The following is a 13381-nucleotide window of genomic DNA, read 5'->3' on the forward strand; positions in this document are numbered from 1 at the left end:
TAAGTTTTCGTTATAATCTTTTCCCTCGATTGATGTGACTTGGATTGCGATCTGACATGCATGTCTCTCCATGAATTGTTACCGAGAAGAATTGTGCAGCGGTTGAGGTGCAAAGAACCTTCTCCGGTTCCGATTCATAATTGGCTATCGTGTACACGAAGCGACAGCTTCTTATGAATGGAGGGCAATGCCATCAATTGCGCATTCGCTGACGACATCGGAGCTAAGACGGATATGATGTTCTTGGAAGCGTACCAGCTGATAGTGTAACCTCTGTATCTCTAACTGTAAGTAAACAACGTACGTACAATCAGATTGATCACCTTTTTCCCACGAGACAATACAAATACAACATTTTTGCAAAAAGATCTCCCAAGATACCATGTCCACCACTGCTATCTCGTTCCGGCTCCCCAAAGCTGCGAGCCAAGGCTTCCAGAACGCTTCTGCTTACGACACCCACCGGCCCTCATACCCTCAAGAAGCCGTCACTTCGTTACTTTCCGCGCTGGGACTGCTGGGCAAGCAAAATACCAAGATCCTCGAGATTGCCGCTGGCACGGGGAAGTTCACCGAGCTGCTTGCCAACCGAGAGGAGGGATTCAACGTGATAGCCGTTGAGCCCCACGGGGACATGAGGGGTCAGCTCACTGGGAAGGGGCTAAAGGGTGTCGATGTGAGGGATGGTCATGCGGGAAGGTTGGCGGTGGAGGATGAGGAGTGGGCGGATGGGTATATTGCTGCGCAGAGCTTTCATTGGTGAGCCTCTCTTTTGTCGCGTCTTGGAAGTGAGAGAGAGATATTGTTCGGGAACACTGATCAACGCGACGAGGGGACAATAGGTTCGCAAATGAGGAGACGTTGAAGGAAGCTCATCGAGTCTTAAAAAAAGGGCGAGGGTTAGGTGCGATTTGGAATATTGAAGACTGTGAGTTGATGATGTTTGCTCGATGGCTCAGTTCAGTGAGCTGACAGTCACGGTAACAAAGACAACAAACCCCGTGAGTGGAAGGCAACGACTACGTGGGAGGAGAAACTGAACTCATGGTATGACTTTTCCAGACAGGAAGGAGAAATAGTAGAGCTGATCAATATCAACAGGATTTATTCCATATCATCCGACGGCCAGCCTCGTTTCCGCGATGGCCAATGGAGAGGTGCCTTGGAGGACCAACAGCTATTCGCGCTTCCACTTAGTGAGGAAACCGTGAAATGGATGGTGTGGCTGTCGGAGGGTGCGCTTTGGTCTCGTATCAACACTCTCAGCCAGGTGGCGATACTGGAAGGGTCAGACAGAGAGGCGGCTGTCAGGGTGTTCAAGGAGGCGCTTCAGTCACCAGATGTTGAGAGGAACGAGAAGGGGGAGATTGCTCTTCATGGCGTTACCTACTTTGTGTGGACCAAGAAGCTCGACTCTTGAGATTTCTTCCAAACCACCAGCCCCAAAACTCCTCAGCAGGATATCAGACCCTACTCCCATGCCACCGGATGCAGTGAATAACAGATTTAAACTTCTTAATTGGCAGCGATATACATGACTGGAAACATGTTAGAATCATAGTCAAAACTCATGTGTGTATTCGGTGAGGTGGTCACAACATACCGTTGTTGCCTCTGACAAAGGCGTCGCCGTAGCTTCTTCGCTTGGCGCCATTAACATACTCCTCGGTCTTTTCCAGGGCAATGTTCATGTATCCATCCACAGACTGCAGCTCCCCTATTTTCATTTTATCTGTCAGTGGGATTGTCCTCTCTCAAAAGTTGGGCGGGACTCACCCTTGTAAACAACACCTGAGTTGAGCTTGACCGTGACAGGATGTCCAATGATTTCGCTGAGCCAGCCTGATGGGTCCTTACCCTCTCCCTGAGTTATAGCGCCGTTCTCCATGATTAACTGAGTGACCGGTTGATAGTATTGGGCTTCACAGAATTGATGTCGTTAATTGAGCGTGGCTCTATTCTGCATGAGTGGGTTGAGTGAATGAATGAGTTGAGTGTGATGTGTTGTTGCAAGGGGTGAGTGGTTCAGTGGTGGTTGCAATCTGGGCCCACTTTCTTCTCTTTCAACACAGACACACGGGCCACGTGGAAGCTCCGGCGGCCCCTTGAAGGCAGGTGCAACTCCAGTTTCACCAACCAACATGGATGGATGAGATGTCTGCCTCAATATGATCCAACTCTGCAGTTCACCGAAGAGACATGTATATACGTACATTTCTATCCAACTCCCAGTGAATCTGATACATTTGTATCAGTTGCAATTCTGAGAATCCTCCTTCTTGTCTTTTTCATCTCATTTTCTCCGTGACTCACTCACCATCTCATCTGGACCAGCCTTATTCACTACCTATCAACAACCTGCCCGGTCTGACACCCACCACTAACCAAGATTCCATAAGTGAATAGAGAGCGGTTCCTATTTTGACTGGCATAAGTATCAGGAACTTGATTCCCGACTTTCTTTTCAACCATCACCTTCTTTGCTCTGCAGTAGGCCTCATCGTCCCCCCAGTCAAGCTATTCAAATCGGTCACTCATATCGGCCAAGCACCAGAGCCTGACAGTACTTCCAGCCTGCTCGTTTAATTCTATCAAAACTCTCATTTAACTCTACTGGTCTTTAATATATACCTTCTATCTATTAGCCGGAACTCTTCCATCCATCATGGGCGGCTCAGCCTTCTCAGACCTGGAGAATCCTCCATACACTCCTCACATGCCCACAGATATCTACGAGCAGATAAAGGCATCCTGTCATACCGCTCTCGAAAAGATTTTCCTCCACGTGGCCACCCCCGTCGAGGGCCCTGCCAAAGCCGACCACGGCGACATCGACATCCTCGTCGCAAACGAGCGGCGTCTCACACTTCAGGATTCCGATGAAGACACGACTCCCTCGCCCCTGCCCACACTACACACCAAGATCCGAGAAGCACTAGGCGCAGAATTCCACAAAGCCATCCACAACACTACAAACCTAGTCGTCCCTTGGCCCGGCTCCAACGGACAAAAACACATCCAAGTTGACGTCCGTATCTGCAAGAACGAAGAGGAGCTAGACTGGGTGAGCCCTCCCCCCTTCTTTCCCCCAGAGCACAACCCAAACTAACATCCCCTCAACAGTACCTCTTCAAATACGGCCACGGCGACCTCTGGAACCTCCTCGGCTCCACCATCCGCCCTTTCGGCCTGACAGTAGACGAATCCTCCCTCTGGATCCGCATCCCAGAAATCGAAAAATTCGACCGCAAAAAGGCCAAAATCCTCCTCACCAAATCCCCTACCGCAATCCTCACCTTCCTCGGCATCAGTCTCGAGCCGTTCAAGTCCGGCAAGCCTTTCCCAACGGTGGAGGCCCTCTACGAGTACGTAACCACCTGCCGCTACTTTTTTGTCCGCCCCGCCTCGGAAGAAAATGACGGCGATGGCGCTGGCCTTGTAGGAGGCGAGGAAGGCGTCAAAAAGCTCAAGAGCAATGACCGGCAGAGGATGAGGCAGCGGGCTGTGTACAGGAGGTGGATAGAGGAGTATATCCCCAGTCTTCGGGAGCAGGGCCTGCACGTCAGGTCGGATGTCTCGGTCAAGAAGATGCGCGCCTCGGTGCAGGAGGACGCTTTTGCCGCGTTTGACGTGGAGGTGGAGTGGAACGCACGACTGAAGGACTGGCGGTTGCAGAAGAATGTGGAGGCGACGAGGAAGTTGATCAAGGAGGTCATACCTGCCGACGTTACGGATGTGAATTATAGGGGTTGCTTGCTGTCTGGGTTGAAGAAGATCATTATGGAGGATGGCGATTCAACTGGGCTCGATTTCGTTTCCCGCCCAGACTTCAAAAATGAGGATGGGCTTTATGACGAGGAGGTTATCCGGCATTTTGTGGAGGAAAAGATTGACGAGGTAGGCAAGGTGGCGTTGGAAGTGCAGCTGGAGAGGTCAAGGGCAGTGATGCAAAAAAAAAGGAGAAGATGGCAAGCGCCGCAGAATAGGCGTTTCAAAGGGGAGGAATGATGACAGGAGGAACGAGATACCGCATTGTCACTATACTTAGCAAATCATAGCTTCGCTCAAAGAGCATTGTAATTCCACACTCATATTACCCGCCGCTTTTTGCAACCCCCTCAGACCATGTCAGTCTGTCCAGTAGATACAATTTAGTAACTGCTTTGCATACGTTCCACATCATGAATTCCAGCAAATGTTCCCAGCAAATCCACACAGCTAAATTAGACAATATTACCAGTCAAAATCCGACGACCCCCCGGCATCTTCCATCTCAATATCCTCTTCCTCGCCTTCCATCTCACAATCACCACTGAGGCCCCCACCCTCACCGACATACTCTGCAAGACCATCAAGAGCCGCCTGCCTAGCATCTCGCATCGCCTGCTCCAACATGGCCCTCACATCAATAGACGGGTCCCCGTTCTTAGCTCTCTCCAACACACCTCTAGGCAGCGCGAGAAGCCACCTTGTCAAAAAAGTTGCCTCGATCTGCCTTTGCAACTCTTCACCCGAGAGCCTTGCTGGCACCTGCGTCAAGCTGACCCCAGCCTCCAACATCTCGACAATCTCATCCGCTCGATTCAGAATGCGGGCCGGTATGCCTCGCATCTCGGCACACTTTATTCCCAAACTTGATGGGCCCCGCCCCGGCAAGAGACGATGCAAGTATGTGACCTGGTCCTCGATCGCATCTGCACCCAGGTTGAGACGAACATCCATGTGCGCCAAAGCAAGGTCGTCTTCTTGGTAGCCATCGAGTAGGCCATTTTCGAACACCTCATGAAAGTGCGTTGCTGCAAGAACCTTTGGTTGCTGCGATTTCCCAAGCTCGATAAAATGGGACAGATAAGAAGCGAGAAGAGCCGCGCCGTTTGATGCCGTGGTGCCCTTTCCAAACTCGTCCACTACAAGTAAGCTCCTCTTTGTGGCAAAATTCAACGCAAAAGCTGCCTGCTTTATATCGATCATAAAAGCACTTTGGTCGTCGAGAACTGTCTCGCGCGTCAGAATTCTCGTCAGTATGCGGTCCGTCAGACCTATTGTGGCTCTCCCTGCAGGGACAAAACTCCCCACATGGGCCAGCTGTACAATGAGCGCAACCTGTTTCATGTAGACGCTCTTGCCTGAATCATTGGGACCGGTGAGTACTAACATACACGGCTTGCCTTCGTACACCGTAAAGTCTTCCTCGTCGGATACCTCGGAGCCATACAACCCGGTACTAGAAGCGCGTTGGGACAAAGTCGAGGGGCGTGATGGGGCTTGTGTAGTTGGCCAGCTGAAAGAAATCTCTGGGGAGGATATGGATCGGGAAGCCGACATGAAGCTTGCTTCGGTCCTCTGATAGTTTTCCAATTCGTCCATGGTGTTTTCCTTCTCTTCACCGCCCATATCTTCCTGGTCCGGGTCGAGGGACATGCGGTTATACCCGTCATCATCAACGAGGCTGTCATTGTACCAAAAACTGTCATTCATGTTCAAGTCGTGTGTGTTCTTGGTGGAGCATATAGAAGCGGTCTCATCAGCCCCTTCCATGCACTCGTCTTCGTCCAGGCTTCCATGTAGCTTGGTTTTCCCAAACCCACCTCGCAAACTACAATTGTTGGGTATAAATGACGGAACTACCAACTCTTGGAGGGGGTGGCGTCCGTCGATAATGTCGATGATGTTGGAAGTGGTCATCGTAGGTGCCACCCAGTTGTACTTTTCCGCCGCGGAGGCCAATGCTGACAGACTGTCAAGTTCACCGTATATTTCCGAGGCGGCGAGGATTGCCTTTTCCTGCTCTCGAACATGGCCAGATAGCTCCATGACCAGAAGCATTTCTTCTTCGGTGATGTAGGATGGTAAGTCGCCATATTGTGAGTCGAGATCGTGCATCAGCTTGTTCTTGTAATAGGCGACTCCTTCGGTCACAAAGACCAGTTCCCATTCATCATCGAGGAGGTCATGCCCATAGTAGACCCCCACGCCGGTATCTGGCTTGATGGCAACACCGATAAGAAAGCCCGACTGTTCCATGACGGTGCAGTGTAGAATATGTTTGTTTGCCCACCTGGGAGCCTCCCTCGCAATGTTATCCCTGATATCAGGAAGCATGTCACAGACCTCCGCCAACTCTTGCCTAAGCTGATCCAGTCCAGGGCTTGCACCCGACAAAATTATGGTACGTTGGCTGTCCTTGGAAGCCTCGAAGTCAAATGTTCTCATGATTTTGTCGGCAAGAAGAAGAAACGGACGAGGATCAATCGTGTCGCAGATCTGTAGAAATCAGTCAGCTTGAAGTTAGTTTTCAACATTGAAGTGCTAATGGCTTGCCTTGGAGATGATCTCAAGCCCCGAGGTGCGGACAAGTGAGGTCACGGCCTGGTGAACGTTGGCAGCAACTGTAGCAAAGCGAACCACAGCTTTCCAGTCGCTCATTCGGAGCGACAGATGGCCCCTTACACGATCCACGCCTTTCTTTACGTGGAGCAGCAGTGTCTTGGGACTCTTCAACCTCTTGAGCAGTTTGCGCATACTCTTCACAATTGAAACATTCTCTGGATCCAACATCATATGAATCGTCGACTGGCGTTGATGTATCACGTCGAGGTTGAGACTTGGCCGCAGCAGCATCTGGCGCACTTTCTGCTTTCCCTGCGTCGTTGATGCCAGCGAGGCCAGAAGGTCCGCTACAGAGAGGTTTTCTTTGGCTCGTGGTTCGTCGCTAGACCCGCGGAGTCCAGGAATGGCTTGAAGATGCGGACGTATAATGTTAAGCGATATCAGGGCATCGGCGCCGAGCAGCATGGTATCTGTGGAAAGGTTCATCTTGATACGTTTCACCTGAAACGGAACCTTCCCTTCTTCACCGGAGCAGGACTCTTCCTCCACTGCCCTTCGGCGTTCGAGGTCGGTGAGAACTGCCCCAGCACACCCTACAGAAAGCTGGCTTTCCAAATTGATGATTCTTGCCAAGCGCACAAGGTTGATATGGCTAGAAGACCCAATGCATTGAATAGGCTCTTCCTCTCCAGACTGCACCTGAAGGGGGTCGGGCTCTTGCGACTCGTCCGAGAAAATGCCGACATTGGCTAATAGCTCTCTCGCTGTGTCGTAGTTGAACTGTGCTGAAACAAGGTGGCGTAGAATATAGGGGCCTTTGTCTGTACGTGATGTCTGATCATCATCGAACTTTTGTGCGTTTGGTTCGAGAAATTGAACTAGTGAATCCGCTGCACGATTGGAAATGAGAACCGAGGTTGGCTCCAGGTGAAGGAGAAAGGTTTCAACAGTCTCTATGCCTCCCATGGCTATGTCGTCCTCAAGAAACAGCGTTTCATCCACGGCGCTATAGTAAGCGCAGCCCACTTTGCCCTCCCGATCCATGTTGACGGCCATGATGACTTCATTCAGAGTGTCATGGTCGTGGCTAACGCTTTCATCCACAGTTATGCCCCCATAATACGAAGGAGTGTTCTGTCTCGAGCTCATGTACGTGGACTCCCGTGATTGCCATGGCCGGCGCCTGGATGCTGCTCTCGAAGGCTCCGTGGAAGTCGTTACTGATGAAGTTGACGAGATGGAAAAGTATTGGCTCGACCGGATAGATGGAGTCTCTAACTGGGATTTTCTCCGCCGACGACTTTCTCCTGTGGCTGTCCAGGAGTTTGACCTGCTGCTTTTGGATTCTTTGGAGATGCCAGACCGCAAAGTGGACTTTGAACGTCGGGAAGGAGATGAGGACCTCGAGTGCCGCGAAGTAGACAGTGACCTTGAACGTCGCGACGACGACTTCGACCTACCATTGGCAGAGGGAGTGGTGCTTGTAGAGGAAGATCGAGAACTCCTATGGCGGACCTGTTCTCGTGAGCTTCTGGACGGATGGCTGCTAGTATGAAGTCGCGATTCATGTCGCGACAGCAAGGAATGGGACGCATTGTCCTGGTGAGAAGGTTGAGATTCTGCAAGTCTGTCTGCATCTTGATAATTGTGAGGGGTGAAGTAGCGAGAAGTTGACAATGATTCTGCATAGTCCGAAGACAATTGGCGAGATGACGGCGTGTGATCCGTTAGGGCATAACCTGATGAAGCATATTCCGATGATCGATAGCTCAAAGATGTATCAAGGGCGGGGTGTATGATATCTTCAGAACCAGAAAGGTTGTGCGATGCCGACAAAGTCCGGCCACGCTCGACTGACGAGTCTAACAAGGATACCGGGGAGGAAGGGTAGTCGGAGGTCTGCGGGGATAGCAAATGAGAAGCAGTCGAGTATGCACTCCTGGTGCTTCGGGCACTCCGGCCACTGCGGGCGCTTTCACTGGGTGGCATCTGTGCTGTTTGTACAGCTTTGGCCTTGAAGTGAGGTAGGGCTGACTGATAGTCGAGATGCCGACTAAAGCTGTTGTACTGGTCGTGGGTGATTCAGAGGTAAAATCCCCGACTGGGCCCAGAATCCGCGACACAGGGCTAAGGCAGAAACATAACATATACAACAGAAGGGGATTCTCGGATGTTGAAAGGGATGATTGAAGAAAATACAGGCGGTAAAGCGGACAAAACATCTCGGGCTGTCTTGTCTGTTGCTGTATTTTGGGAGGAAGGAGCTTCCTGCCCCAAACCCCCTCCTTCCTGCTGAAGCATGACACACTCACAAGTGAAAACTGGGTATCGATTCCTGCTGTACCCCGTCCTCAACAAAACCATCTAACAGAGGTAGAAATATCAAAACAACCATGGATCATGTTCCAAACAATCCAGTGATTCCCACCCTCACTTTTGCTCTTGCCCCTGTCCTTTCACCCACTCGGTAAACTCATTGCGTTGCTTCCGAATGTCCACAAAGTTTGGCCTACCCTCGATGTACGCGAACGGATTGCCCAAGTAGTCCCGGTTCACCTGCCCGTTGTTGTCCTTGAACCCGTCCTCCCCCTCCCTTTCAATCTTCCCAGCCCACTCACGCCACTGGATCGGGCGCAGGGGGGATGTGCCGAGAACCAGGCCAACAAGAATAACCAGAATAGCAACAGCCGTTTCGATCGCGATATCTATCGGCAGGGATGTGGCAGCGGTGGGAGTTGACGTCAATGCCGCCGAGGTGGCAGCTCGAAACGACTGCAGGGCCGAATGCTCCTGGGCCGAGTAGCACCTATCGGGGGAATCGTCAGCGCATTGCTCGTTCTGACGGCCGATGGGGAATGTCAAACTTACGCATGTGCGAGTAAAAGACTGCCAAAAGCAGTGATGGACTTGGATATTAACGTCATGGTGGAGGAATTTGGGTTTATGCCTTTTGCTGTTGACTTGGAGATGCTTCTGGTGACGACGATGCCAACTGGTTGGGAGCACTCCCAGAAATGCCAAGGAAGCAGGGGCCATATCCCGATAGTTGCATAGCCGCAACGGTCCAGTTGTGTGCATGCACTTAAACGAAAACTTTCACCCCCTATTCTCATTGTCTCCAAGACACGGTCCCAAGTACTCGGTTCTTTCATCCAAACCCATCCATCTTCCAAGAACTCAAGCTGACGGGAACCTGTCTTTGATTCAACCTGGCCTCTTTTTGTTTCCTGGCTGCTACAAGCTAGCGATGTTTCACAGATCGGGACGGGGCAGGCTGGGCGCCACAAAATATGCATAATAGCATTATCTGGTGGCTCCTACAAAGAATCCTGATGTCCGAACAACTACCAAAGAACAATAAAATTCACTTTCACCACCCTCCTCGGATCCGAGGTTAACCTGAACAAAACAACCAAACAATGTAGCATGGAAAGATATGTACAACCAGATCAGTTTTCTGTGTCCCCTATCGACAGTAGGTTGCTTTTCCCCCCTTCTTTTGCGCTCGCTCTCTCCCTGCTTCTTTCTTGGTTCTGTCCCTTTCCCATATTGCCCTCCTCAAGAATGAGAAGATCTTAACTCGCTCCATTTTTCTTGTGCCCACCCAATGCTCTTTTCTTGAATAAATACAGCAGCTGTCATTTTTACGCCCGACTGAGTGACTATTGATCAGCCTTGGTTTCGGCCCAGTTGGCCTCAAAGTGTGCCCCTTCTGACAAAGGCTCCATCCGCCACTCGTCTGCCCCCCCGAGAAACTGGCTGTGCTGCTCAACCGAAAGTGTGTTGTCGAGCCCTAGGTTAAAGTGGGAGAACTGGTTCTCTGGGTCGTTGTTGGATGTCAGCTGACCTGTTTGCCAACCATGCTGCGAATTGTTGGTGCCGGCGAGCCCGGTGCCGTCGAAGAGGTTGGATATGGAATTGTTGATGTTGTTGAGGTTATTCGTTCCGTTGAAGAGCTCCTCGTGAGACATCAACGACGGATCGATACGGTGCTCAAAGCAGGGGGGCTGGGGTTGGGAATGACCTTGTGACTGGGATTGTGAATGAGCTTGTTGCTCGTGAGAAGGGCGTGTGTGTTGTGGGTGGTGGTATTGATTCAACTCGTAATGCGAGCGCAATCCGTGGGTGTGTTGTTGGAATGCCATACTCGGCGATGGCGTCTTGCGCATCAGAACATCCTCTATCATACCTGGGTGCAAGTGGCTCCTTTGGGTGTTCTGGATGTGGCTCTCGTAAAAGGTGTTCGTTAACCCTCGAGTGTCGTATGCGGACGGCATTGGTTTCCCCGGGTTGGAAAATTCAAAGGCGGATCGGTTCTGGTGATGAGGCCCTAGCCCGTGCAATCCCATCAGAGGGTGATGGGTTGCGGCATAGACGGAGCGACTTGGAATGTAGTCCCCGTCGTCGTTGGGCGTATTGGTAGCAGACCGCATCGGGGCCGCCGCGTGTTGCCAGTCGCCATACTCATCCAAGTCCGAGGCTTCACTGTGGGCGTCGAAGTTTTCGTCGTACTTTGCTGGCTTGTGAGGTTTGGACGGCGTGAACTTGTAGTTCGGGTGCGCTTTTTGGTGGTTGTCACGTTCGAGGTCGGCCCAGGCTTTGAACTGCTGTCGGATATGCTCGGGCTCAAGTGGCCAGCTGGAACCGCAGACCCGTGAGACGACCTGATGGTTGTGTTGAGACGCCCATTCTTTGGCACGTTGCTGATAGGCCTTGCGATACAGCATGAAGGCGTTCATGGGCCTTTTGACCTTGCCGGGATTCTTCCTGCACTGGGTGACCTCGTCTTGCCGTGCGGTGGCGTCTCGGTTCACGTACGTCTCGATATCGGTGATCGGAATGGCCGAGTCTTTTGTCAAGTCACTCAGCGGCCTGTCCAAAGTTGGCAAATTTTTCGGCGGCTTCGCTCTTTCCTTCTTCTTCTTTTTAGACGATGCTTTTTCCACGCCCGCGCGTCTTGGTGCCAGCGCCTTCCCGATTACGATATTGCCGCCGTGTATGCTCATGATATCAGACGCCCGTGAAGGTGTAGGGGGTGACGCTGCCGGTGTGCCATAAGGCTGCGACATCTGAAGTAAATTGTCAACGATCAGCCAGAGCCCGTTGCCTATCTCGACCGGGCGACGAAACTGTACTCACATCTGGAATAGGGCCATACGGACTGCTGTCGGGATACATGGGGTGGAAGCCCGGCTACACGCGAACAATCAGCATTTCGAGCCATGGCAGGTAGATGGCAACCCTCACAATCTGAGCACCTCCATGCTGGTATGACATGGACGGATCGAAACTTTGCGAATGTGTTAACTGGGGCGCCGGGGTTCCATATCTCGAAGCCGGTTGCAATTGTACTCGAATGGAATCGGCGGCGTTCATATCGTGCGGTGTGGCAGCGTTATGTTGCAGAAGCTCATTGAAGCCGACAGGTAACGGCTCTCCTTTCGGCAGGCTTGGGGAGAGGGGGGTATTGCGATCCATGCTAGAGATTGTGTTTTGCTTGTGTGAGAAAGTATCTCTGGGTGAAGCCGAGGATGATGGAGGGTGAGTGGGAGGGAGAGGCAGTAGCTCAAACACCGGGGATGAGCTCTTCAAATATCTTTGCCAGTCAACCCGGAAGGAGTGGCCGACTGGTTGAGTAATCGAGGTTGGACAAACTCTAGGAGCAACCTGTAAGGATGATAGGACCGCCCCAAGATTTTAAGGGCAGAGCCTGGCTAATCGATTAGCAACCACGCAAGCATAGCAGTCTGGATAGGTATCAAGACTATCAGTGGATGGTGCAGAGGCTGCGGGAGTAGGGCCCAAGCTAGTGTGTCTTGAGGAGAAAGGTGCTGGAAAAGACGGAGTCTGCAGTGATGATTTGCTTGGATGAAGAGACAGCATCAGATGGCTTGGGAGTGTGCACCTAGCGGTGTAAGGAGGCTCTTGTCTCGCAGGCTGGCCAAGGTGTGCAGGAAGCGGTGGACATCACAAACCTTTTGCGACAGCCTGTCCTGCAGGCTGCGACACGCCCGATGGGTATTTGTGGTGGATGGACTCGTTGTCTTTCCCGGATCACGGCCTGTTGCCCCGGTCTCCTGGACAGCGAGGTGCTTGCCCACGCTGAGAGACCCTATCGGATCTCACGACCACACACCTGAAGCTTCCACAACCGTTGCTGTCTCTCCTGCCAAGGGTGTATGTTGCTTGGCCTTCCTGCTTGTTCCTTTCTTTGTTCCGGCTTCTCTAAGGGCTGGAGTTGGGGTGAGAAACACCAGGATGGGCTTGCGGCTTTGGTGGTCTCTGCTTCTGCCGCTTCAATGAACATGGAAGCCGTGCTTTGTCTCAGCGAGAAATTCTTGAAGGGCTGGGGAAAAAGGAAGAGGGGACCGGGTGCGTATTTGTATTCTCTTTATTGGGCTCTGGTGCTGAGCAAGCCTGGTGCGGTACTGTCCGCGTCCCAAGAGGGTTGACGCATTCGGAAGCCTGGCCGGGCCAGAAGAGCGGAACTAGTCTCTGGACGGCAGCACTGAGGAGGGAAGAAGCCGCCTTCTCGACGACTGTTGGCACTCCACATCCGCGTTCGGGGCTCAGAGTGCCAGAGCTGCTACAGACGCCTGGCAACAGTGGAGGAGGTAGCAAGCCGACCTCTTGGGAATTATTGGAGATGCAATGACATGCTCTCTCCCGGTCCCCAGCAATACCCACCAGGAGGGGAATTCTGAGCAAACCACTCCTATCCGAACTTCACATCCCCGAGCTTTCCTGTGTTGGAACCATGTCGGCAGCAGCATAGCTCCACGTGTTCCTGCACCAACCCGGGTTACAGCAGTTAGCCAGATTTTCTCGAAGCTGAGATTGGACTCGCCCAATACCCAACAGCATCTTCAGTATTTCCCTCGTCATTTTTGACATTTGGAGTCTCAGTTACTTCTAGGTATGCGGTTCCATAGGGGGGTTCATCTGCTGGTTTGAGGTACCCGAGACCGGCTGGAATGTGTTCGGGTCCCTCCCCGGAAGCGGGCTTGCCCTCCCCCTCTGCAGTGACTGGCTGCTCTCTTCTGAGTGACGC

General features: G+C 52.1%; 7 protein-coding genes across 7 annotated transcripts; 2 read left to right on the forward strand and 5 right to left on the reverse strand.

Moving 5' to 3' along the window:
- Positions 1–235: 235 nt before the first annotated feature.
- QC763_0015310 (uncharacterized protein) lies at positions 236–1420 on the forward strand (the record flags this gene model as incomplete). The annotated part of the gene is made up of 4 exons (XM_062905301.1): positions 236–759; positions 843–928; positions 990–1047; positions 1102–1420. Exons 1-4 carry the CDS (start codon positions 383–385, stop codon positions 1418–1420), a joined length of 840 nt encoding a protein of 279 aa, XP_062770886.1. The 5' UTR covers positions 236–382.
- On the reverse strand, positions 1178–1480 carry QC763_0015320 (uncharacterized protein; the record flags this gene model as incomplete). Its single annotated transcript, XM_062905302.1, has 2 exons — positions 1178–1279; positions 1391–1480. 2 exons carry the CDS (start codon positions 1478–1480, stop codon positions 1178–1180), a joined length of 192 nt encoding a protein of 63 aa, XP_062770887.1.
- A 35-nt stretch (positions 1481–1515) lies between these two features.
- LSM6 (U4/U6-U5 snRNP complex subunit lsm6) lies at positions 1516–2015 on the reverse strand (the record flags this gene model as incomplete). The annotated part of the gene is made up of 3 exons (XM_062907985.1): positions 1777–2015; positions 1604–1717; positions 1516–1538 (listed from the first exon to the last, which is right to left on the reverse strand). Exons 1-3 carry the CDS (start codon positions 1886–1888, stop codon positions 1516–1518), a joined length of 249 nt encoding a protein of 82 aa, XP_062770888.1. The 5' UTR covers positions 1889–2015.
- A 128-nt stretch (positions 2016–2143) lies between these two features.
- QC763_113970 (uncharacterized protein) lies at positions 2144–4049 on the forward strand. The gene is made up of 2 exons (XM_062907984.1): positions 2144–3064; positions 3124–4049. Exons 1-2 carry the CDS (start codon positions 2666–2668, stop codon positions 4006–4008), a joined length of 1284 nt encoding a protein of 427 aa, XP_062770889.1. The 5' UTR covers positions 2144–2665; the 3' UTR covers positions 4009–4049.
- A 184-nt stretch (positions 4050–4233) lies between these two features.
- On the reverse strand, positions 4234–7386 carry QC763_113960 (uncharacterized protein; the record flags this gene model as incomplete). The annotated part of the gene is made up of 2 exons (XM_062907983.1): positions 4234–6264; positions 6322–7386. 2 exons carry the CDS (start codon positions 7384–7386, stop codon positions 4234–4236), a joined length of 3096 nt encoding a protein of 1031 aa, XP_062770890.1.
- A 1374-nt stretch (positions 7387–8760) lies between these two features.
- Positions 8761–9626, reverse strand: QC763_113950 (uncharacterized protein; the record flags this gene model as incomplete). The annotated part of the gene is made up of 2 exons (XM_062907982.1): positions 8761–9136; positions 9199–9626. 2 exons carry the CDS (start codon positions 9624–9626, stop codon positions 8761–8763), a joined length of 804 nt encoding a protein of 267 aa, XP_062770891.1.
- Positions 9627–9642: 16 nt separating this feature from the next.
- On the reverse strand, positions 9643–13203 carry QC763_113940 (uncharacterized protein). Its single transcript, XM_062907981.1, has 4 exons — positions 12306–13203; positions 11578–12040; positions 11470–11523; positions 9643–11399 (listed from the first exon to the last, which is right to left on the reverse strand). Exons 2-4 carry the CDS (start codon positions 11806–11808, stop codon positions 9993–9995), a joined length of 1692 nt encoding a protein of 563 aa, XP_062770892.1. The 5' UTR covers positions 11809–12040; positions 12306–13203; the 3' UTR covers positions 9643–9992.
- Between the last annotated feature and the right edge of the window lie 178 nt (positions 13204–13381).

Source organism: Podospora pseudopauciseta, chromosome 1 (genome assembly GCF_035222475.1).
Source record: "Podospora pseudopauciseta strain CBS 411.78 chromosome 1, whole genome shotgun sequence".
In the NCBI taxonomy this organism is placed as follows: Eukaryota; Fungi; Ascomycota; class Sordariomycetes; order Sordariales; family Podosporaceae; genus Podospora; species Podospora pseudopauciseta.